Here is a 24,818-nt window from a genome sequence, read left to right on the forward strand (position 1 = left end):
TTCATGGTTTTATGATATTCGGGGTCGCTTTGTCAGCACATCACTTTGACATTTAATTAAATAACTTCCAAAAATATTAATAGAAAAATTAGTGAAGAAGGGATAATATTTTAAGTCAGATGCCTTCTCCATTTTACATGCAACTACAACTGGGGTGCAAATTTTAAGTCTCGCCTAGGGCACATGAAACCCTTGCGTCGGCTCTGATCACCTCCATTCAATAATCAGTAAGTTAAGAAGCAATAGAGATAAGTCTTCTGATACATTTCAATATCAAACAAAAATAACAATAAAAAAAGTTTTACAGGAATCAAAGGGTTACCCAATGCATTTTACATACTGCTTGTGATAATATGCCCATTTTCACTTTTTTCTTACTTTTCTTACCTAACTTATCTTATTAAAGATGTTACATTCAATTAGTTTAGGAAAACAGGCATAGGTCAATAGTTTTTATTTCTAATTCATAATTAATAAAAAGACAGTGAACTCACTTGGCAACATATCTATTGAAACAAACAAATGCTGTTTATCACAGAGCTAAATGAATAAAAATCCTGAAAAGCAATGTGCCACTTGCTGCCAGCATGTAATTGCCTCTTCACATAGTACTAAAAAAGTAAAGTGCAGCCATTATCAACCCACTGCAGGATGGAAGCCTCCTCAACAATTCATGCTGAGGGAAATGGACCATAATCTGCCACGCTGGTCCAGTGCGGGTTGGCAGATCGACCGTATTCAGCAGTCAGGGGCTAGAACCCCGGTCTACTCAAAGAGCGTGTGCTACTGCACTCCCGCTCCTGACCACTCGGCTACGGAGGCCGTTCACATAGTACTACCTTTCAGATATTCAATAAATATTCAAGCTTATAGAGCATCATCCAAATAAAATAAAAAATAAAAAACTTCCCATTTCACCCATCCAGTCACAACCTAGTTCAGCCTTAAATTTATTTAAGCTGTCAACTTCCACAACAACAGATGGAAGCCTGCTCCAAAAATAAACTGTTTGTCTAGATCTGCCTTGAATTTATTTAAGCTATCAACTTCAACAGATGTAAATTTGTTTCAGTAATCAACTATCCACTGGCTAAAGGCAAACTTTCGCATATCTATTCTACAACTGTCTTTCCTCAATTTGAATCTATGCCTCCTCTGGTTCTTAATCTGAGCAAGCGAATGTATCCTATCAGCATTGCGTCTACTCAAATCATTCAAGGCACTGTACACCTCAACCAGATCACCTCGCAGATGCCTATTCTCCAGATGCTGCAACTTCCAGAACTTCAGCCTCTCCTGGTAAGAGAATCCCTTTGTTCCTCTCACCAATCTTGTTGCCCTTCTCTGTATTCGTTCCAGCAACTCTACATCCTTCCTAATATGAGACCTCCAGACCTGTACACAGTACTCAAGCTCTGGCCTGACCATTACCTTATACAAAGATATAATCACCTCCTTGTCTCTGCTAGCAAAATTCCTAGATATCATTGACAAAACTCCATGAGCTCCTCTGGCAGCCCGTCGGCACTGCTCAGAGAACTTCATATCTGACTACACAATTATCCCCAGGTCTTTTTCATTCTCCACCTCCCTGAATGTAGTACCACACAGATGGAACATTTTTCTTGGATTACTGCTAACTCTATGCAGTACTTTGCATTTGTCAATATTAAACTTCAGTTGCCACTTCTTAACCCAGCTACCTAACTTTTCTAGATCGTGTTGCAGTAGCATACTGTCTTTACTATCATTAATAACCCTGCCAACCTTTGTATCATCTGCAAACTTGGACACTAAGCCTGATATACCTTCACTGATATCATTAATAAATACACAAAACAACAATGGGCCAAGCACCGAACCCTGGGCAACTCCACTAATGACACTAGTCCACGTAGAGCAGTGTCCATTTATTAGCACTCTCTACCGTCTCCCACTCAATCATCCCTTTATCCATTGAAGCAACTTGCCCTTAACACCATACTGCTCCAATCTGTACAACAGTCTTCCATGTGCAACAGTATCAAAAGCTTTCCTGAAATCCAAGTATATGATATAAAAATTATTTTTTTTGCATCCAGTTCTGTTGTGACCACATCGTAATATCCAATCAAATTGTTCAGATAAGGATTCCCCTTAACAAACCCATGCCGTGTCTGAACTATTACTGCAGTCTTGTCTAGATGATCCTGCATTACTTCTTTAACCAGTGACTCCATTATTTTCCCTGAGAAGTTAAACTAGCAGGTCTATAATTATTTGTGTCACCCTTTGAACCCCCTTTGTGAATTGGGGATCCATTTGCACATCACCAGTCCATGTGGATCTCCCTTGAATCTAAAAATGCTCTTATAATTATGGCTGAGTTTGCTTACATCCCTCGCTGCCTCCATCAATATAACTGGATAGATTCCATCCCCAGGTGCCGTTTTATGTTTAACTTCAACAGTTTCTCTTCCACTTTGCTCATCCTTATTACAAAATATTTAGCTCCCTCTTAGAGTTTAGTAAGCTTCTGTCCTCCCATCCCTTACAGAATTCCTCATGTGTGAATGTAGATGCAAAATATTCATTCAGTTTGTCTGCTATCTGAGCTGGATCATGAACAGTCGAACCACCAATATCAAGTGGACCAATCTGATTCATCCCGTTCCTTCTAGAGTTTACATAAATAAAGTCTTTGTTGTTTTTCTTTGCATCCTTTGCAGAGGATTTCTCATAATCAGCTTACGCTTGCATAACCTCCTTTGTGACTCGATTACAGACTAGCTTATATCTGCCATAGGCTTCTGTGTCACCTGATAATTTATATCCATCTCGCGCATTTTTCTTCTCTGCCACGAGCCTCATTAGTTCATCTGACATCCATTTAGGTTTAAATCTTGAACAGTATTTCTTAGTTGGTATGAAAAGCCTAGTAGATTTCAAGACTAATTCCTCGAAGGCTTCACATTTAGAACTCACTGTTTTTAACATTATCAGTTGATCCGACTTTATAGAATTTAAAAACTGCCTGAGACCACCGTAGTCACCTTTACGAAAACAAAAATCCTTCTATCTACCCTTGATGATTGTTACAACTTTAAGTAAATCCCACATCAATAGACTGTGATCACTGTAACGTAGTGGTTCCTTTAACTGCAAATTCATAATGCAGGAGTGATCACTGCTGATAATTAGATCAAGAGTATTGCCCCCTTTGGTTGCTCCTCGAACATGCTGCTGCTGTAGAAAATGATCCTGCAAGTGTGCAAGTGACCAATCCACAAGTTCCAGTTAATATCTGAAAGTTAAAATCCCCCATTACAAGACCTTCTAATTTACTGGCCCACTCTGCACAATTGTTCATTGTACAATTGTATTTCTCTACACAATTGTTTGCTGTACTTATCAGTCATTAGGCCTATAACACACTCCTATTCTCATTTTCCCTTTCCCAGTGTTTATGTCACACCAAACTGACTCAACATTGCACTGTCCACCCATGTCAACTGGATGCACTTCCTTAGATTTTGTGTTTCTTAGCTAACAGTATAACCCCTCCTCGCTTCCTACCCTTTCTGTACACATTGTACTCCCAAATTCCAATTCTGCACTGTTTCTATCTGTGTGACCATGTTTCTGATATCCCAACAATATTTGCCTTTGATGCCTTGATCAGCAATTCAAATTTATTTACTGTACTTCTAGCATTGGTGCGCATGCACCTGTTTCTACTCTTAGTCACCCTAACACACAGCCCATGTATTTATTTGTTCCACTACGACTCCCAACAGTCCTCAAAATCTCCATTGCCTTGCTTTCCATGCTGCTAATCCTAATAGAAGCAGTGCAAGAATCACTTTTGCCTCTGCCTGCGGCCACTGTTAACTTTTTATTCTGTGTACCCCCAAAACTAGCAGTTTTCTGACTCACCTAACACTGCCTCGATAGCATCAGCAAATATTCTTGCACCCTTTTTATTTAAGTGTACCCCATCCCTGTAGAAGCAGTCTCTCCCGTTAACAAGAATGGACCACACTGAAAAAATTTCTACCCCATGAGCCTTGCAAAATCTCTCCAGGGTCAATTTGATTGACAAGGCTCTCATCATATACTTCCTCCTACTGTGTCTTGGCTGCATTGCAGACACTCTCAAACTCAACCCTAGCGACTTTTTTTTAACATTGACCTGTACTTGTTAATTAAATCTGCAGCTCTGCCACACACATGCTACAGGATTGGGCCAAGAGGAATCTTCTAATGATCTCAACCAAAAAAACAAACTCAATACTCCTCAGGGGTGCTCTTGACCCTTCTAGACCTCCACTAATCAAAATAAATGGAGTGACCATCAAACTCAAACAGGAACTAAAATATTTAGGAATAATAATAGACCGAAACTTGAACTTCACTTCTCAATTCTGTTACCTCAGAACCAAAACAGGGAGGCTCTCGGCCCTGATAACCAAAATCACCAGGAGGGACTGGGAACTAAAGAAGAAGGTGCTCTCCCTTCTATACAAAGCTCTCTTCATCCCTATCCTGGCCTATGGTGCTGGCGACTGGTATCAGAAAGCAAACACAGCAGTCAACAAGAAAAAGCTGAAATCGATCCACCAATCCATACTATTGACAACAACTAGAGCCTGCTGCACGGTGAGCACCCACCGTGTAGGTCCTGGCAGGCTTCCTTCCTCTGGATCTGGAGATTGTGTACTGTGGGCTGCTGCACCAACATTCGAAAGGAAGAACCACAACTTATCTAGCCTACATAACAGATCCACAGAAAAGCAAATCATCAGAAAATAAGAGGTTAACAGAATATTTGCAATCTATCTGTCAAAATAAATGGAATCTTACCACAAGAGGGGAAGTCACCAAAAAATTTATACCCGATATCAGCGGGGTATATCCTATCTCCACCTTCCTTCTTACAGGACATAGCTCTTTCAGAGGGAAACTACACAAGCTGGGAATCTCCGACAACCCGAGCTGTAACTGCGGGCAGGAGGAAACCTGGGAACACCTTATCCATGACTGTGACGACCTCAGATGTCAGCTATACACATGCATCAACCCCTTGCTAAGGAACTGAGAAGAAAAAATATTGCAAGAAGAAGATAATTACTGCGCTTTCACAGTCATTGCCCGCGAACTCTTTGAAAGACAAAGGTCCCTGCCACATCATCACTAACCTATGAAAACACAGACATAACTACCGGAAATGACTGCAAAACTCTGAACTAGGACCATCTGAAGTAGATACAACACATGAACGTGACGAACTTGACCTGGACCTCCACCGGACTAACGCAAAGATAAAGATTGCAACTTGGACTCGGACCTCCACTGGACTAACACAAAGGTGAAGACTGCATCTTATGATGCCATAAAGCCATATGGCACCCCAGCTAGACACTCAGCCTAGCCTGCTTTTTACTCCTCTTTCCCTGGCAGGGGCAGAGGGGACGATCTGTTGTCTCCTCCTCCTGCCACCCCTCTTTCTCCTTTGGTGGGGCATGGGCATGCCCCACTATTTTAACAGGGGTCATCTTCCCTATCGACCCCTTACTTGCAATTTCCAATACCCCAGTCTTCTGCCTCCCCTCCATCTCTTTCCTTTTACACAGCACCTGCCCCACGTGTCCAAATTTAAAACACCAAAATTCATGCCCGACCTATTAGGAAATCTTATCACTTCCAGCACATATCCCTTATAGCCCCTCTAAACAGTGTATAATATACCATCCCAACTGTGCCCAAAAGAAAAGATTTTTTTTTTTTTTTAGGTCCTAGCCACTGAAATCTCAGGAAAGTAGGTGGCAGGACCTGCCAGAGCAAACTTTAAGGGAACACCTGGCTGGCCTCCACGTGGCGGAGTACATAAATGTCAGGTCCCATCAGGGGCCAAGCAGCTAACAAGCCAGATGAACAAGGGGCACAACATATTACACCACACATGACCCACACACTTTTAAACCTCTGGCCCTGACAGAGTACGCTCCTCGATACAAAGAACATATGCGGAGATGGGGTAAATCCCTGGTGCCGTTAGACCCGAAAATATTCTGTTGTACCCTTAAGGTCATTAGTGCCAACATGTACAATAATATCACCTTTTGTGCACTTAAAAGATGATATTGCTCTATGTCATCAACTTTTGTCCTTGGAAGACATACCCTGGTCCTGCTCTACCTATCAATGTTCCACCACTATGATCAAATTGCTAATGTAGAATGTAATTTTGAGTATTTTGTAAATTGCTTTTATAATTAAATTTGTTGAATTTGCTGAAATATGAATTCAGTAAGACATTTTATTTAGCTAAGAAATAACTATTACTCACCATGTGAGTAACTTTTGGTTGCTTGAGAGAAGGACGACACGAAACAAGAAGGTGGCCAGTTCTTGGTTCAAAGCTCAAGGAATAAAATTTCCCTGTTATGAAAGCAAATTTGAATTTATTAAATTACAGATCTCAATTTTTCAAAATTTTAATTTTAAAAGGAGAGTAAATAGAGTTATCATGATAGCAAAACAAATTATCAGAATAGACTTCCAATACTAATCCATAATTTCATAACTGAAATACACCCAAATATAGTAAAAGTAATTTCGGGAGATTGGTTGGTTGGTTTGGATATTTTACTGGCGCATCAGCTTCTATGGCTATAGTGTGCCAAACTTATTATTTATTCAATGATATCTTTGTTATGATTTTTATATCAAATTATAGTAATTTATGCATTTCAGAAACTGGAAGACTTCCAATATATTAGATTTATCTGACAATATTGTTTGTAATGAAAATATGTTCATTCCTTTTAAGGATTTAAAGGTAATCTGACATTCTCATGTAAGGTTAAGGCAGTTAAGTAGAATACGTTGGACTGTTAGATTTGTGTGAAAGACAGAGCACTGAGGTGGAGATTCAGCTCGGAGCTGTTGTTGTTGTTGTTATTTGGTTTTTAGGAGCATTAGCAACTAAGGCCGTATTACTCCGGGGATATGCGGTAGTCATTCCCTGACCTTTTCGCATCCTCCGTATTTGGTGGTGATGGGCTCGAACCCCGGTCTAATCAAGAAGTGTGTGCTGTACGCACTGCTGCTCCTTCCCACCCGGCTACGGAGGCGCCTTTAGCTCGAAGCAGATAGGAGGGGGTAAAATTGGTGTGTCCATATTCTTAATCTGCTCAGTATAACTTCTTCATGTCTGTTGGTTCTTGTACTGGTTTTCCATTGTTGTAACAATGGTTTTATCTGTAATAATTTGTTACCAGCTTGCTCCTACCATTTTTGTGGCCACTATTTCGAATTGTATAGGTATGGTATTTTTATGCTATTGTTGATCGGGCTTTCCATTTGTTTTGCTGCTTGGTCTGCCTGTTCATTGCCATCTATTTCTATTTGGCCGGGAACCCAGCAGAAATTTATGTTTCGCTTTGCTAGTTTTGTTAACGTGTTTTGTATTTTACATACGGTTGGATGGGTATTTATGGTGTTATCCTTTAAGGCTTGCAGGGCACTGAATGAATCCGTGAAGATTATACTGCTGGGTATCTTGGTAAGCCATATATGATTTATGGCTAGTTGTATAGCCCCAATTCTGTAGTATAAATGCTGCACTCTGTTGGGATTACTTGGGAGACGATGGTATTCGGGAACTTGGCGGTATTCCTACCTTAGTTTCTGTTTTTGAGCCATCTGCATGTATATCAGGGTGGAATTGCAATGCTGGGTAGGCTGCATGTAACTGCTGAAAATTTTGTTTAGGTAAAGAATCCCTTTTCCACTTATACATATGGAGATCGCATGTTGTTTGTATGGCATCCCACAGTGGATATGGAACTTTAGGAGAAGTTGCTATCTGATTGAGATTTAAATTACATTGCTATAGTAGGTCTTTTAAATAAATACCTGCTGGTTTGTTGGTATTTCGATGTGCTCTATATAAGTTTTCCAAACTTGGTTCGTGTAGGATTTTGATGCGCTGGATCAAGCCATCTCAGGGAACTCGGTTTGGCTGAGTTATATACAGGAGCTCCCTAGTCTAGTTGAGATCTTAGGAGGGCTCTGTATAAGGGCAGTAAAGTAGCTCTATCTGTACCCCAGTTTGTTGCCGATAAGACTCAAAATATTTAGTTTCTTGAGGCAGTTTGTTCTTAGTTGTTTTATGTGTTCTAAAAATGTCAGTTTTTTTTTAACAAGTCCAAGAAATTTTATGGTTGGTTTGATTGGGATTAACTATCCATTAAGTTTAATTCTAGATCTAAACAAAGATTTCTTTTCCTACAGAAGTGCACATCTATTGTTTTTTGTGTGGAGATTGTGAAACCATTTCCTTAAAGCCCAATTGCTGACTTTGTTAATTGGGCTTTGTAATTGGCATTCTATTGTTCTCGTGTTTTTTGATTGGAAAGAGATACCGAAATCATCTACATAAAGAGCTGTATTTATGGTAGATGGTATACGTTGGGTTATCGAGTTTATTTTTATTGCAAACAGAGTGGCACTCACGACTGATCCCTGTGGTACTAATTCTTCTTGTAAGAAAACTTTTGAGAGTGTAGTTTGTATTTGTACTTGGAAAGGTTAAAAAGTTCTGGATGAAAATAGGGAGATGTCCTCTTACAAGCGTGGTTCAAAAAAAAGAATCGCCCTCACCTACTTCCACATATCGCAGAGTCATGATATTTTGTGTGTAGCATCATACATATTTCTGTACTAAAGGTGTAAAATTTCAGCCCTGTCTTAATTTGTTTTTCTCTCACAGAGCTGAACATGTGAAGTAGCAGCATCATGGAGAAAGTTGAAGCCAGAGCTGTAATCTGATATCTATTCTTGAAAGAGAAATTTCCTAAAGAATCCACAAGGAGATGACTGCTGTGTATAAGGATGAAGCTCCATCCTATGGCATTGGGAAGCACTGGCAGAGACAGTTTAGGTGTGGTCGGACATTGGTAGAATCTGAGCACATTCCAGGTCATCCCCATTCAGCCATTGATGACAGAACGATCAGAAAAGTGGAGTCGTTAATCATGGAAGATCGCCAGATATTTGTATGAATTGTCCCAGGAGGTGAAGATTAGTGCGGGCTCTATTGAAACAGTCCTTCATGACCAACTCCATTTACGGAAATTGAGTGCAAGATGGAATCCTCGATTATTGACTGGTTTCCAGAAGGCTGATCAACAACAGAAATCACAAGAATTGTTAGCCCTGTGCCAAAAAAATGAGGAAGACTTTTTCTCTCATCTAATCAGGATGAAAGTTGGATACACTATTTCAACCCTGAAAGTAAAAAGCAGTCCTCGGAATGGCAACATCATGGTCGCCATTCCGGGGACTGCTTTTTACTTTCAGGGTCGAAATAGTGTATCCAACTTTCATCCTGATTAGATGAGAGAAAAAGTCTTCCTCATTTTTGACTAGAAATGTCCTTTGACTAGAAATGTAAAGAGATGTAGCAATGAATTCCACTACACAGTTGGGAACAAATTGTTTGATTAGAAGGTTTGGGAAGCTCTAGTTACTAGTGGCCACAGATGTATATCATTTAAGTACTGTGTTACTCAGACCTGGCAGAAAATAGAACAGTTTGTCCTAAATACTATTAAATGGAATGTCTTTTGGGAGATTGTCAGAAGGAGGATTCAGAGATTAATAAACTGGAATAATATTGGTGTGGAGGAAAAGGCCAGGATACTGACAAAAAATTTACAGGAGGTTAGCTCTGAGTTGCTTACCTTGATTGCTGTCATTAGCCACCCTGCCAATCTCAATCTTTGTAGCACCTGCAAACATTAAAATCAACAATAGGCCCAGCAGTGTCTATTAATAACCACACTATCTTCTCCCATTCAACTATCCCTTTATCCACAGCAGTAACTTGCCTTTAATGCCACATTATCCAGTTTATACAGCTGTCTTTTATGTGCAACAGTATCAAAAGCTATTCTGAAATCCAAGTATATGGATATCAAAATTATTTTTTATGACCAGTTCCTTTGTTACTGCATCATAGAATCCAATCAAATTGCTCAGACAAAATTGCCCCTTAAGAAATCCATACTGTGACTGCAGTATAATTGCATTCCTGGCTAGATGGTCCCGCCTTACTTACTGAACCAGCGATTCCATTATTTTACTTGGAACAGAAGTTATGTTAACAGGTCTGTAATTACTAATGTCACCTTTGATCCCCCTTTGTAATTCGCACCTCTCCAGTCCACGGGGGACCGACCCTGAAACCAATGATGCTGTCATTATTATAGCTAAGGATGTGCTTACCTCCTTGCTGCTTCTCTTACTATAATTGGATAGATCCCATCCACTCCATGTGCCTTTTTTATGTTTAATTTCATCAATTTCTCTTCCAATTTCCTCTCAGTTATAACAAAATCATTCAGCACCCTGTTAGAGTTTGATAAGCTTCTGACATCCCCACTCTATAAAGAATTCCCCATGTGTGTGTGAATGTAGATGCAAAATACCTATTCAGTTTATGAGCAATCTGATCACGGTCACGAACAGTTGAACCATCAATAGTAAGTGGATGCATTCCTTCACCGTTAACATAAGTAAAGAAGTGTTTGCTACTTTTCTTTGCATTCTTTGCCAGAGGCGTCTTGTAATCTGCTGTAGCTTGCCTAACCTCCTCTGTGACTGATTGCAGACTAGTTTATATCTTCCATAGGCTTCTATATCTCCTGATAATTTATATGTATCCCATGCATTTTTCTCCACCACCACAAGTCTCAATTAGTTCATCTGACATCCATTGAAAGCCTTGAACATTAACATAACATTCAGTCTTCTGTGAATTTTCAAAGAGCACAGAATTTTTACTGTACTGATCATATAATGGCGCGAATTTGTTCGCATCAGCAAGATACTGCTTTGGGAAGCTACACAACAGGGTTTTCAAATAAGTTCTGTATAAAACTACCTAAAATCAGTGGTATCATGAATCAACATAATATGGGCTCTTTCATATATGAAATTAAAGAGAAAAAAAAAAAAAAAAAACAATGAAAGCAGAGTTGAAAGTTGATTTATTATTAATTTTATACCTGTACATTATTTATATTGTTGCAGAGTATTATTATCATCATTGCTAAATTTTATCACCACTAACTCAAATATCTGTTTGGGACCATTCTTTCAATATACTAATTTTGATATGCTCACCCCTTTTGTACATCCAGCCAACCTAGGCAAAAGTGTGCACTTCTATTTGATGTAAGGCACATCAAATGAGGCACTAGTATGTTTATAACAGCATGTATTTCCTCAGTCTGTTTGTGAAGTAAATGGGAGAAGAAAAAATCTGAGTTTGAAGGTAATAAAACATACAACTCTCAATCAAGAGTAACTTAGTTGTGTCATAAAATAAGCAGATAAAGTTCCTTCCTGACATCCTTCCATAATTTTTTTTTTTTTTTTTTGTAGTATTGTTAGTTTGGTATTGCTCATTCTTTGGGATTTGGGCATATGTCTCTTTGGGTGAGGAGATAAGTGAATGTTCACACATATTGTTTGCCCTGTTTTTAACCTCCCCCCCCACCAACCTCACTGAATCAGACAAACATCTATTTAAATATAAGGTTTCATTCTTTGCATCTGCAATGAGCAGTATTTTCCTCCAAACCTAGATTTTTTAAATTAGTACAACTACTAACAAAATGGAAAAGTGCATTCCCTCAATGTAAGTTTCAGCTTCTTTTCCAGATAAATATTTTGGTACCCATTTCAATATTGAAATGGATACCAATAGCGGCTGCAATATATACAACTTTTTTAATAATCCATTGTGAGTGTTAATTAAATATGCATTTCCATGTTCTTTCTCTAAATGAGGAGTTATTCAGGGAGGTGAATGCGCAAAAATTTATCAAACTCTGCCAGAGAGCAAAATTATTTTGTAATAACTGAGAACAAAGTGGAGGAGAAACTGTTGAAATTGAACATAAAAAAGGCTCCTGGTGTGGATGGGATCTACCCAACCAGTTATATTAAAGGAAGTAGCAAAGGAAGTTAGCAAACCATTAGCCACAATTATGAAAGCTTCCTTGGACTCAGGGGAGGTCCCCATGGACTGGACATGTGCAAATGTGTTCCCAATTCGCAAAGGGGGAACAAAGGGTAACATGAGTAATTACAGACCTGTTAGTTTAAGCTGTTTCAGGGAAATTAATGGAGGCACTGGATAAGGGATATCTAAACAAGACTGCAGTTATTATATTATTAAGGGGAAGTTCTGTCTGACTAATTTGATTGGATACTATGATATTAGTATTAGTATTAGTAATGGCCACATGGTGCAAGAAAGCCTATGGCTTATGCTGCACCAGCAAAAAAAAAAAAAAAAAACAATCCGAACAAAACAATGATAAAAACAAAAAAAAAAAAAAAAAAATAAATAAATAATAATAATTAATAAAAAAAAAAGGAAATTAAACCTATCATCCTATGCGCTTCCCTTACCCAAAAGTACTATCCAGATGACCTGTGAATTTCCCCAAACTGTCGGCCTCTACCACCCACGAAGGCAACTTATTCCAGTAATTTATAACTCGCTGGCTAAAATAAAACTTCCTGCAGTCCAATCTAAACATTTCCCCCCATAACTTGAATTTATGTCCCCTAGTTCTAGCATCATTTATAATCTTGAAAATTTCGTCCTCATTCATTTTACTGATGCCTCTCAGAGCCTTAAACACCTCAATCAAATCTCCTCTAAGGTCTCTAGTTTCCAAACTCTGCAACCCACATATTCAAAGTCTTTCTTCATAAGGACGCCCTTTTGCTGATCTCACCAGGCGAGTTACCCGTCTTTGCACCCTTTCAAGAAGCTCGATGTCTTTCTTTAGGTGCGATCTCCATATTTGAACACAGTATTCCAAGTGTGGTCTAACATAAGCCTTATATAATGGGATTATCACGTCCCCTATCTCTACTTGCAAAAGTTTGATAGATCATCGATAGGACACCACGGGCCTTCCTTGCAACCTGTTTACAATGCTCAGAGAATTCATGTCTGACCGTATCGTAACGCCCAAGTCCCTTTCCTCCAGTACTGGGTTTAGTTGAACTCCACCAAGTGAATAAGTTATTTTGGGATTACTGTTTCCCAGGTGTAATACCTTACACTTTGTTGGATTAAAGCATAGCTGCCATTTTTCTGACCATTCCCGAAGTCTATCTAGGTCTCTCTGAAGAAGCTCAGCTTGACAGTGATCATTAACTACTCTACCAATTTTAACATCATCTGCAAATTTAGACATCACGCCCTCTATCCCTTCATCAATGTCATTTATGAAAATCAAAAACAACAGTGGTCCTAATACTGATCCTTGGGGAACCCCACTTCTTACATCAACCCAATCTGAGGAATAGCCATTTATCACAACCCTCTGCCTCCTGCCCTGAAGCCATCCTTCTATCCATCTAAGGATTTTCCCAGTGATTCCAGCTTATAAAGCAACCGCTCATGTGGGACTGAGTCAAAAGCTTTGCTGAAATCTAAATAAACAATGTCGAAATTATTCCCTAAATCCAGCTCGTGAGGGACCCTTTTGAAATAGCGAATCAGATTTGTTAAACATGATTTTCCCTTTACAAAACCATGCTGAGTATCCTTGAGAATTTCAATTCAATCCAAATGATCCTGAATTCCACCCTTGATCATTGCCTCCATGATTTTCCCTACTACTGAAGTCAGACTGGCAGGTCGATAATTTCCAACTTCACTTTTAGAGACACCCTTATGTATGGGAGATACATTTGCACTTTTCCAATCCAAGGGAATCTCCCCAGAGTCTACTGATATGGTCACAAAGGAACTGGATGCAAAAAATAATTTTGATATCATATACTTGGATTTTAGGAAAACGTTTGATACTGTGCACATGGAAGACTACTGTACAAATTGGAGCAGTATGGCATTAAGAACAAAAGGAGGGTTAAGTGTGAGAAGACAGATAGTGGTAATCAATGGACACTGCTGTCCATGGACTAATGTTATTAGTGGAGTCGCCCAGGGTTTGGTGTTGGGCCCATTGTTGTTTTCTGTATTTATTAATGATACTGATGAAGATATATCAGGATTAATGTCTAAATTTGCAGATGATATGAAGATTGGAAGGGTTGTTAATGCAGTAATGATAGTACACTACTGCAGCAGGATGTGGAAAAGTTGAGCAGATGGGCTGAGAGGTGGCAACTGAAGTTTAACATTGACAAATGTAAAGTACTGCATATGAGCAGCAGTAACCCCCAGAGTAATGTATAAACTGGATGGTACTACACTCAGGGTAGTGGAGAATGAAAAGAACCTGGGGGGTAATTGTGCAGTCAGATATGAAGTTTTCTGAGCAGTGCAGACAGGCTGCAAGAGTAGCTCATGGTGTTTTAAGATGCACAGGAATTTTGCTAGTTGTGATAAGAAGGTGATTTTCCCCTTGTATAAGGCAATGATCAGGCCACACCTTGAGTACTGTGTACAGGTCTGGAGGCCTCATTTTATGAATGATGTAGAGTTGCTAGAATGAGAACAAGAAGGGCAACAAGATTGGTGAGGGGAACAAAGGGGTGCTGTTACCAAGAAAGGTTTAAGTTCTGCAAATTTCAGTGCCCGGAGACTAGGCACCTGTGATGTGACCTGATTGAGGTGGATAAGGCCTTGAACAGTTTGAGAAAGCTCAATGCTGATGGGATTCTTCCTCCTGCTCAGATTACTCACTTGAGGGGGACATAAATTCAAATTGAAAAAAACAATTGTAGAATAGATGTGTGGATATTTTCCTTTAGCCAGAAGGTGGTTGATAGCATTACTAGAGGCATATGATGCAAGAAAGCAAGCTTATGCAGCATCAGCCAAAAAAAAAAAAAAAAACTCTTCCGTTCGTTCGAAATACCTGTCCAGCTGAGCCTTAAATCTTCCACAACAAGGGATGGAAGTCTGTTCCACCAACCAACTATCCGCTGGCTTAAGGCAAATTTCCGCACATCTATCCTACATCTGTCTTTCCTCAATTTGAATTTATGCCCTCTCAGGTGATTATTCTGAGCAAGAGGCAGTATCCCATCAGCATTGAGCATGCTCAAACCATTCAAGGCTTTGTACACCTCTATCAGATCACCTCGCCGGTGCCTAGTCTCCAGACACTGTAATTTGCAAAACTTAAGCCTTTCTTCGTAAAAGCAACCCTTCGTTCCGTTCACTAACCTGGTTGCCCTTCTCTGTACTCGTTCCAGCAGCTCTACATCCTTCTTGAAATGAGGCCTCCAGACCTGTATACAGTATTCAAGGTGCAGCCTGACCATTGCCTTATACAAGGGAATAATCACCTCCTTATCCCTGCTAGAAAAATTCCTGTATATCATTGATAAGACACCATGAGCTACTCTTGCAGCCCGTCTGCACTGCTCAGAGAACTTCATATCTGCCTGCACAATTACCCCCAGGTCCTTTTCATTCTCTACCACTGTCAGTGTAGTACCACAGAGTTGATACGTTGCTCTGGGGTTGCTGTTTCCCATATGTAGTACTTTACATTTGTCAATGTTAAACTTCATTTGCCACCTCTCAGCCCATCTGCTCAACCTTTCCAGATCCTGTTGCAGCAGCATAGCATCAGTAGCGTCCTTAACAACCCTGCCAACCTTTGTATCGTCTGCAAACTTGGACATTAAGCTTGATATACCATCATCAATATTATTTATAAATACAGAAATCAACAATGGATCCAACACTGAACCCTGAGGAACTCCACTAATAACATTAGTCCACGATGGGCAGTGTCCATTAATTACCACTCTCTGTCTTCTGCCACTCAACCATCCCTTTATCCATAGCAACAATTTGCCACCAATGCCACACTGCTCCAATTTATGTGCAACAGTATCAAAAGCCTTTCTAAGATCCAAATATATAATATCAAAGTTATTCCCTGCATCCAATTCTTTTGTGACTACATCATAGTATCCATATCCTGAAAAAAAGGCCTCTGAGGTTGGGCAAATTCATATTTTTGCATTAAATCAGCTCATACGCCAACCATAAGAATAAGTATTTACTGTAACAAAAATATTTACAAATTAAAATAAAATAAATATTTACAAAAACTGCTAGTATATTAAATTAAATTATATACATGTAAAAAACATTAAAACTGTGATAAAATCCTTGAGATAAAATACACTAAAAAAAACCGGATTAAAATTGATAAAAATCTCTAGAGCTTTCGGAAGCATCGGCTTCCTTCCTCAGCAGTAACAAAACTTCCTGTGGCACGTCCATATATAACAGGCTCACGGTACTTATACACGTGGTGCAGTCGGCGCATGGTCTGAACTGGAAGCGGAAATAGCTCGGGAACGTGTTAAGCAAAACCATTCATCCGTACTTAGGATGATAGTTTCAAACAGAGGATGCATACGCATACCTCTGTCTCTATTCATAATATTGTGGTCGCATGAACAGATTTGTAGGCTCTCGAGCCATTTACGGTTCCAGAACCCATGCGCTCGTTCCACGATAACTACATCCTTTGGGGAGATTTGATGCTGCTTAAGAGACACTATGAGTCAAATAGGTATGTACCTCGATGTTATTAGTAGTAGTGTATCTTCCGGACATTTGGCTCTCATTAGAAGATTAGTGTTGGATAAAGTTATTAGGATAGCGGATACTTATAGACAGAGGCAGATTATAAAGTTTAATAGGTTGTTGGGAGAAGGTACAGTACAACATAGCGATAGAAGTACTCATTTTGTTTACAATTTGAGTAATAGGCAACTTACAGAAGAGCAAGAGGGAGTTTTAAATTTAGGTCCTAAGTTTATGCTTGTACCTCCCAAACCTCCCATTGCGGAGATAGCAATGGGTATTGAACGGGCCATCAGCAAGCTACCGGAGGTCCTAGCTAATGAGATCTGGGTTAAATCTGCCGTTATTTTGAGCCAGGTAAAGAAAATATCTCCGAATCTTAACTTTAGTCAAAGAAAAGCCTTGAATGAACTGAGAAGAGACGATGGAATTGTGATTTTACCTGCGGACAAGGGCAGATCGACGGTTGTCCTAAACAAAGAAGACTATCACAAAAAAGCAATGGACCTTTTACAGAACAATAATATGTATAAAGTTACTCAGAGAAACCCGTTGGTTGGCCTAGAGTGGCGCGTTAATAAACTGGTACAGGATTGGTTAAAGGCAGAGAAGATTTCCAGGGAGACCTTTTGATTCTTACATGCTACTGGATGTCAACTCCCTAGGTTTTATGGACTTCCAAAAACTCATAAGACAGAAGTCCCACTCAGACCTATTGTATCATTTATAGGAAGCCCCACATATGCTTTGTCAGGGTATTTGGCTAAATTGATTTCGCCTATAGTGAGCCAGTCCAACTATGTCATAAAAGACAGTAAAGAATTTGTGAATTTTGTGAAACATTTGATTGTAAATGAAAACGAGAGCATGATTTCTTTTGATGTGGTGTCACTATTCACATGCATTCCAATTAAACATGGAATATATTGCGTTAGAAAATCTTTGAGTAATGATGTCTCTTTGGGTAATAGATCGCTTTTAAATGTAGAGGATATTTGTTCTGGTGTGAAACTCTGTCTGGCCAGCACCACTATGGTGTACCAAGGTGTTATGTACAAACAGGTTCACGGTACAGCCATGGGATCTCCTATTAGTGCCATCGTGGCCAATCTGGCCATGGAGGAGTTAGAGGACAGGGTTTTTAGTGGATGTCAGTTTCCCATAAAGAAATGGAAAAGGTATGTTGATGATACCTTCACCGTGGTCCAGAAGGGGAGAGAGGATGATGTACTCCATTGGCTTAATAGCTTCTCCCAATTTATACAATTTACCTCAGAGGTGGAGACAGGAGGTACCCTTCCTTTCTTGGATGTACTGGTCTCTAGGATAGGACCTAGGCTCAAAACTTCTGTGTTTAAAAAACCTATGTGCAGAGGCCAGTACACCCATTATAGTTCAGCACAAGCTGGGCAGCATAAGAATAGTGTAGTGAAAGCTCTACTAGATAGAGCAGGGTCACACTGCATTACCTCTGAGGACAAAGAATGGGAAATTAGATGAATCACAGCAGACCTTAGAAAATGCGGATACCCCCAGAGGATCATAGACAGGTTTAGTAGAGGAATAGAGTCTAACCGTCAGGAACCGTTTGTTCCTGTGGCTACCGCATACATTCCTTACTATCCGGGTGTTACTGAGCATCTCGCTTGAGTTTTGCGGGGTTATAAAACAGGGGTGTGTGCAGCTTCCCGGGCGAAGGTTGCACACAGTGTTGTCTCAGGTAAAAGACCCAATTGCAAAGGACCTGAGTAGTGGAGTAGTATACAGGATAAAATGCCCAGATTGTGGGGAACGTTATGTGGGCGAGACAAAACGACGGCTCAAGGATCGTCTGGGGGAGCATGCAAATGCTATAAAAACCGCTAATTACAATAAGTCTGCTGTGGCCGAACATTTTTGGGAGAAGCAGCATCAAATCTCCCCAGAGGATGCGGTTATTGTGGATCGAGCGCATGGGTTCTGGAACCATAAATGGCTCGAGAGCCTACGAATCTGTTCATCCGACCACAATATTATGAATAGGGACAGAGGTATGCGTATGCATCTTCTGTTTGAAACTATCATCCTAAGTACGGATGAACGGTTTTGCTTAACACGTTCCCGAGCTATTTCCGCTTCCAGTTCAGACCATGCGCCGACTGCACCACGTGTATAAGTACTGTGAGCCTGTTATATATGGACGTGCTGCAGGAAGTTTTGTTACTGCTGAGGAAGGAAGACGATGCTTCCAAAAGCTCCAGAGATTTTTATCGTTTTTATTGCTTTTAATCCGCTTTTAATTTTATTTTATCTCAAGGATTTTATCACAGTTTTAATGTTTTTTACATGTATATAATTTAATTTAATATAATAGCAGTTTTTGTAAATATTTATTTTATTTTAATTTGTAAATATTTTTGTTACAGTAAATACTTATTCTTATGGTTGGTGTATGAGCTGATTTAATGCTAAAATATCATAGTATCCAATCAAATAAGGCAAGACCTTCCCTTAACAAAACCATGCTGTGTCTGAGCTATAACTGAATTCTTGTCAACATGATCCTGCAGTGCTTCTTTAACCAGTGCTTCCATTAATTTTCTGGAACAGAAGTTAAACTCACAGGTCTATAATTACTTGCCTTTGATCCTCCTTTGTGAATTGGGGTTACATTTGCACATCTCCAGTCTGTGGGTACCTCCCCTGAGTTCAAGGAAGCTCTCATAATTATGGCTAACGGATTGCTTACTTCCTTTGCTGCCTCCTTTAATATAACTGGATAGATCCCATCCACCCCAGGTGCCTTTCTTGTATTTATCTTCAACAATTTCTCCTCCACTTTACTCTCAATTATTACAAAATCATCTAGCTCACTGCCAGTGTTTACTTCATCTATGGCATTCCCCTTCCTGAATAACTCTTCATGTGTGAATGTAGATGCAAAATATTGATTTAGTTTGTTAGCTACCTGAGCTAACAAACTAAATCAATATTTGTAACTTGGTTACAGATCAACTTATATCTATCATAGGCTTCTGTGTCACATATTAATTTGTATGTATCCCATGCATTTTTCTTCTCTGCCATATGTCTCATTAGTTCATCTGACATCCATTTAGGCCTGAACCTTGAACAATATTTCTTAGTTGGTATGTAAAGCCTAGTAGCTTCCAAGATAAGTTCTTTGAATGTTTCCCATTTTGAGTTTGCTGTTGGTAACATCATCAGTTGGTCCCACTGTATAGAATTTAAATACTGTCTCAGACCATCGTAGTCGCCTTTACGAAAGCAATAATCCTTCCCTTCACCCCTGATGGTAGTTACCTCCTTGAGTAAATCCCACTTCAGCACACTGTGATCACTGCCACCTAGTGGTTCCTGTATCTGCAGATTCTTAATGCATGAAGAATCACTACTGATAATCAAATCAAGAGTATTGCTCCCTCCAGTTGCCTCCCGAACATGCTGATTTAGAAAACAATCATCCAATAAATCCACAAAAGCCTTGCTAGAGTGTGAGTGACCAACCCACAAATTCCAGTCAATATCTGGGAAATTAAAATCCCCCATTATAAGACTCTCTGATTTACTGGCCCACTCTATTTCCCTGCACAGTTTCTTATTATACTCATCAGAGTCATTAGGCCTATAGCACACTCCTACTCTCAATTTTGATCTCCCAATGCTTATGTCACACCAAACTGACTCGACACTGCACTGTCCAGCGATGTCGACTGGCTTCACTTCCTTGGATTTTATGTATTTCTTAACTAATAGCATAACCCCTCCTCCCTTCCTATCTTTTCTGTAGACGTTGTACTCCCCAAATTCCAGTTCTGCATTACTTATATCTGTGTGACACCACGTCTCTGATATCCCAACAATATCCGTCTTTGATGCTTTGAGCAATAGCTCAAATTCATCAAATTTATTTACCAAACTCCTAGCATTGATGTACACGCAAGTATACATGCACCTGTTCTTTTTCTTAGCTACCCTAACACAACCCATGTGTTTACTTGTACACCAATGACTCCCAACAGTCTCTGAAATATCCTGCATCTTATTTTCCAGGCTGCTGCTCATTCCAATAGAAGCAGTGCAAGAATCACTTTCACCTCTGCCAGTGGCTACTGCTAATCTATTAGTCCTTGTATCCCCCAATCTAGCAGTTTTCTGACCCACCTAACACTGCCTCGATAGCATCAGCAAACATTGTTGCACCCTTTCTATTTAAGTGTATCCCATCCCTGTAGAAGCAGTCTCTCCTGTTAACAAGCACAGACCAGGCTGAAAAAAAATTCTACCCCTTGAGCCTTGCACAATCTTTCCAGGGCCGAATTGATCGACAGGGCTCTCATCATATACTCCCTCCTATCGTGTCTGGGCAGAATTGCAGGCACTTTCAAATTCAACCCTAATTCATGACTTTTTTTCAACAGTTTGTAGTTGGAACAAACTTCCATCTGTTGTAGTGGATGTTTGTTTGTTTTTGTTGGTTTTTAGGAGCATTAGCAACTAAGGCCATATTGCTCCGGGATATGCGGTGGTCATTCCTTGACCTTTCCGCATCCTCCGTATTTGGTGGTGACGGGCTCGAACCCCGGTCTAATCAAGAAGCGTGTGCTACGCACTGCTGCTCCTTCCCACCTGGCTACGGAGGCACCTCGTTGTTGTAGTGGAGATCAACAACTTAAATAAGTTCAAGGTAGAACTAAACAAACATTTGGAGTGAATGGATGGGTGAAATGGGAAGTTTTTTTTTTTTTTTGGCTAATGCTTGCTATATATAAGCTTGCTTTTTTGCATCATATGTCTCTACTAATGCTACAATCAGGAAAATAATTTCAAAAATAATGCAGCATGTGGCTGTTGGCATATTCTGTTTGCAAGATAGTAGCAATATTTTATTGTAAATAGAAACATCTACAGTCAATCAGATACCCAAGCAATTACTCCAATATTTTTGCCATTTTTCAAAAACATGGTGGAAGCCATTTTTTGACATGTGTTTGAGAATCACCTCGGATGTCTTTACAACTTCTTTTGACAAATAAAAAACGTTTTCCTCACAGTTCATTCTTTAAATTTGTAAATAAATAAAAAAATCGCAGAGTGCAAGGTCAGGGCTATAGGGTGAATGAGGAACATATCTGACATTAATGCTGGCTAAGTAGTTGAAGGCAATATGAGCAATGTGAGGTCTCCCACTGTTGTGATGCAACATCCACTCACCTTTGTGCAGTTGTAGTCATTTGCAATGAAAGTGATCCTACAAACTTTGCAGTACAATTCTGTAGTGTGGTCTTGTAACAGCCATATGACATAGCAACACCATGCTGGTAAGCAATTCCTTGAATGTCAAAAAATAAAAAAAAATAATAATAATGAGTTCACCATAACCTTTCCTACAGAAGCGTTTTGCGTTTTTCGGTGTTGGCGATGACAGACTTTCAAACAGAGCTTTGTTTCTTACTGTCTGGGTTTAAATGATGAAGCCATGTTTCATTTGCCATTATCACCTTGGGCAGAACCTTACCATCTTCAATAAACATCCATTGCAGCTCCTGACAAACCTCCATACAAATTGCTATTGCTCAGGTGTGGGTAGTCTTGGAACCCACCGTGTACAAATGTGTCATATGTAAATGGTCACAGAGAATGTGTGCTTCATACTGATATTTTCAACATCTCTGCCAGTTGCCTAACTGTTATATGATGGTCTTCTCTCCCGATTGCAGAAAGAGTGTTTATGGTTTCTATGGTGACAGCAGTGGTTGGAGCTCCAAGACTGCCGATCGTTGTTATTGAATCATGTCCACCTTTAAACCACCTGCGAACTGTGCTATATGGAAAATGTGTCATGTCCATTGCTACATAGGTGACACTGAACAGACATAAACCTGACTGCCCGCTAAGGTCACACTGTACACGTGAGTCAACTGCACAGTTGCTACACAATGTAGCTTGGTTTGTGTCTTAAATTCTGTAGCTCAACTAGAAATAGCCAGCAGTACAGTTGTTCGTGAAAAATTATGATCATTGTTTACTGAACAGCCTTGTAGCTTAATATGGATTTATATTTTAGGATGGCACATATTGTATCCAATAAGAAACAGCAGGTGAAATGCCGATATACCTAAGTACTGCTGGACTATGGACCAGAATGTAAAACTGTTCCATAAAGTTCAGTAAGACTTAATCACACCCACACTTTACCAAATGAATGGCAAGTGGGAGAGCCACTAAGACAAGAGAGTCAGAAAACAGAAGTCATTATCCCCATTTTACATAAATGAAAAACTTACCATCCAATGGCAGAGTATGCGATTTATATAGATGATTATCCATCTGTTCATAAAAATAACAGCTAGCCAACTGCGCCACTAATGGTCCACCAGTATTTCTGAGAAGGAAAAAAAAAGAGAGAGAGAGAAATACACAATTGTTAAAATATTTCATCCAACACTCTTTAGCAAAATAATGGTACAGTATACAGGTGACCCCCGCTTAACGCTGATAATTCGTTCCGGAAAAACAGAGCGCTAAGCGAGTGCCGCATTCCCATAAGTAATATATGTATTTGTGAGTTGTGGTCGGTGCCATAGGATATTTCCTAATCAATAATAAACGGTAGTGGAAAGGTGCACAAATGTCAGTCAAAATATTTAATATTTAAATATTTGTACATATAAAATATTCTGCATTACATACATATATAATTATGTGGTAACTACTTGTGGTAATTACTTACGGTAACTACTTGTGGTAATTACTTACGTATCAAAAGTAAACTTAAAATTCCAATTAAAATAATGAATTTAATTGATTTTAATTGATTTAATTTAATTGATGAATTTAATCATGAAAAATGTGTGGATTTTGAGTTGAACTTTGGCCCTCTTCCAAATAAACTTAAAGGGATATTAATTTTAAATCCCCAACAGCATTACCACCCAACAATAAAGTCAATCGATCCTTCGCCACTTTGAAACCTGGCATGTTTTTACTTCTTTCAATATGAAACTTCTTTTAGGCATTCGTTTCCACAAAAGTCCTGCTTCATCTATGTTAAAAACTTGAGAAGTATAACACATAATACCCCTCTTCAATAATTTTAACAAGTTCTTTTTTGAAAGTTTCGGCTCCTTGATCTGCACTAGCAGCTTCTCCCTGGATTTTAAATCCATTCTAACCAGCCCTTACCAGTTTTAAACGGTTCCACATTTTTTTTTTTTTTTTTTTTTTTTTTAAGTGAGTTTTCTTCAGATCATCATATTGGCTAATCTCTTTCTCTCTCTCTCTCTTTTTTTTTTTTTTTTTAATATTTAACTTAACTGAATTGGAATATTATCTTCAATAAAATTAGTCTTTCCATTTCAATCCTAATAGCCGATCTAGCCCTAGTTGCTTGCAGTGGAACAGCTATCTTTCCCGCAGCTAAAATTAATTCTTTATTATTTTTATAATTGTTCTTATAGTTAAACTTGCAAGTCCTAAATTATGGCACACATCCGCTTGTAAAAAGTCTAATTTAATTTTCAAATTCAATCTTTTTCTTACATTTATAGTCTTCGCACTGCACCCAGACGTTTTTTCATTCCTATCGGTCATTATTAGCTCTTCAAAAATGTAACTGCGTTGGTTGCATTAATTATGATACAATGTTCAAGTAAACTGTCCGTTACGCACAATGTCTAATGCACAATGCCAATGACTAGCTTTCAGATAATGCATTTAATGCAAATATTACAAGCAATATACTTGATCATTTTTTAAAATGTTGATCTCGGAACTATGTAACAAGTCACTGTACTGCAATTAAATTAGCGTGTGGGAAAATTTCGCAAATCGGCGAGGGAAACGTTTTAATGCTGTTTTGCTATTCATTTTCAAGCTATTGACTCCATCAAATTAAACGATTTTGTTAAATAAGCCAAAAATGCAATCTGTAAAAGAGCGTTATAGTGATCTGTGACAGCATTATAGTCAGATACAGTTATAATATAAGAACAGCATTATAGCGAATCTGCGTAAAGTGAACCGCGTTATAACGGGGGCCTGCTGCACTAGAAAAATATTAGTGTAAATGCTAATTTAGATAGCCATGAATATTTACAGTACTTGTGAGAATTCTCGAGTTACCTTAAGGAAGTGCTTGCCAATCAATGATTCAAACTCCTGAGGGTTTTTAAGAAACAATTATTTCTGTTCACAGGAAAAATTTAGCTTGAGATTTTTCAGA

At 39.1% G+C, this 24,818-nt stretch overlaps 1 protein-coding gene across 1 annotated transcript in view; it reads right to left on the minus strand.

Moving 5' to 3' along the window:
• LOC150087014 (E3 ubiquitin-protein ligase rfwd3.L-like) overlaps positions 1-22,894 on the minus strand; it is an 85,714-nt gene extending 62,820 nt beyond the window's left edge. Inside the window, exons 1-2 of the mRNA XM_090372346.1 lie at positions 22,882-22,894; positions 6,329-6,420 (exon numbers count right to left, since the gene is read on the minus strand). Of these exons, the coding sequence (XP_090228472.1) occupies positions 6,329-6,331 (3 nt within the window). The 5' untranslated portion in view covers positions 6,332-6,420; positions 22,882-22,894. The remainder of the gene's footprint in view (positions 1-6,328; positions 6,421-22,881) is intronic.
• Positions 22,895-24,818: the final 1,924 nt, after the last annotated feature.

The sequence above is a fragment of the Mastigoproctus giganteus genome, chromosome 4 (genome assembly GCF_048544385.1).
Source record: "Mastigoproctus giganteus isolate SK-2022 chromosome 4, ASM4854438v1, whole genome shotgun sequence".
NCBI classification, from domain to species: domain Eukaryota; kingdom Metazoa; phylum Arthropoda; class Arachnida; order Uropygi; family Thelyphonidae; genus Mastigoproctus; species Mastigoproctus giganteus.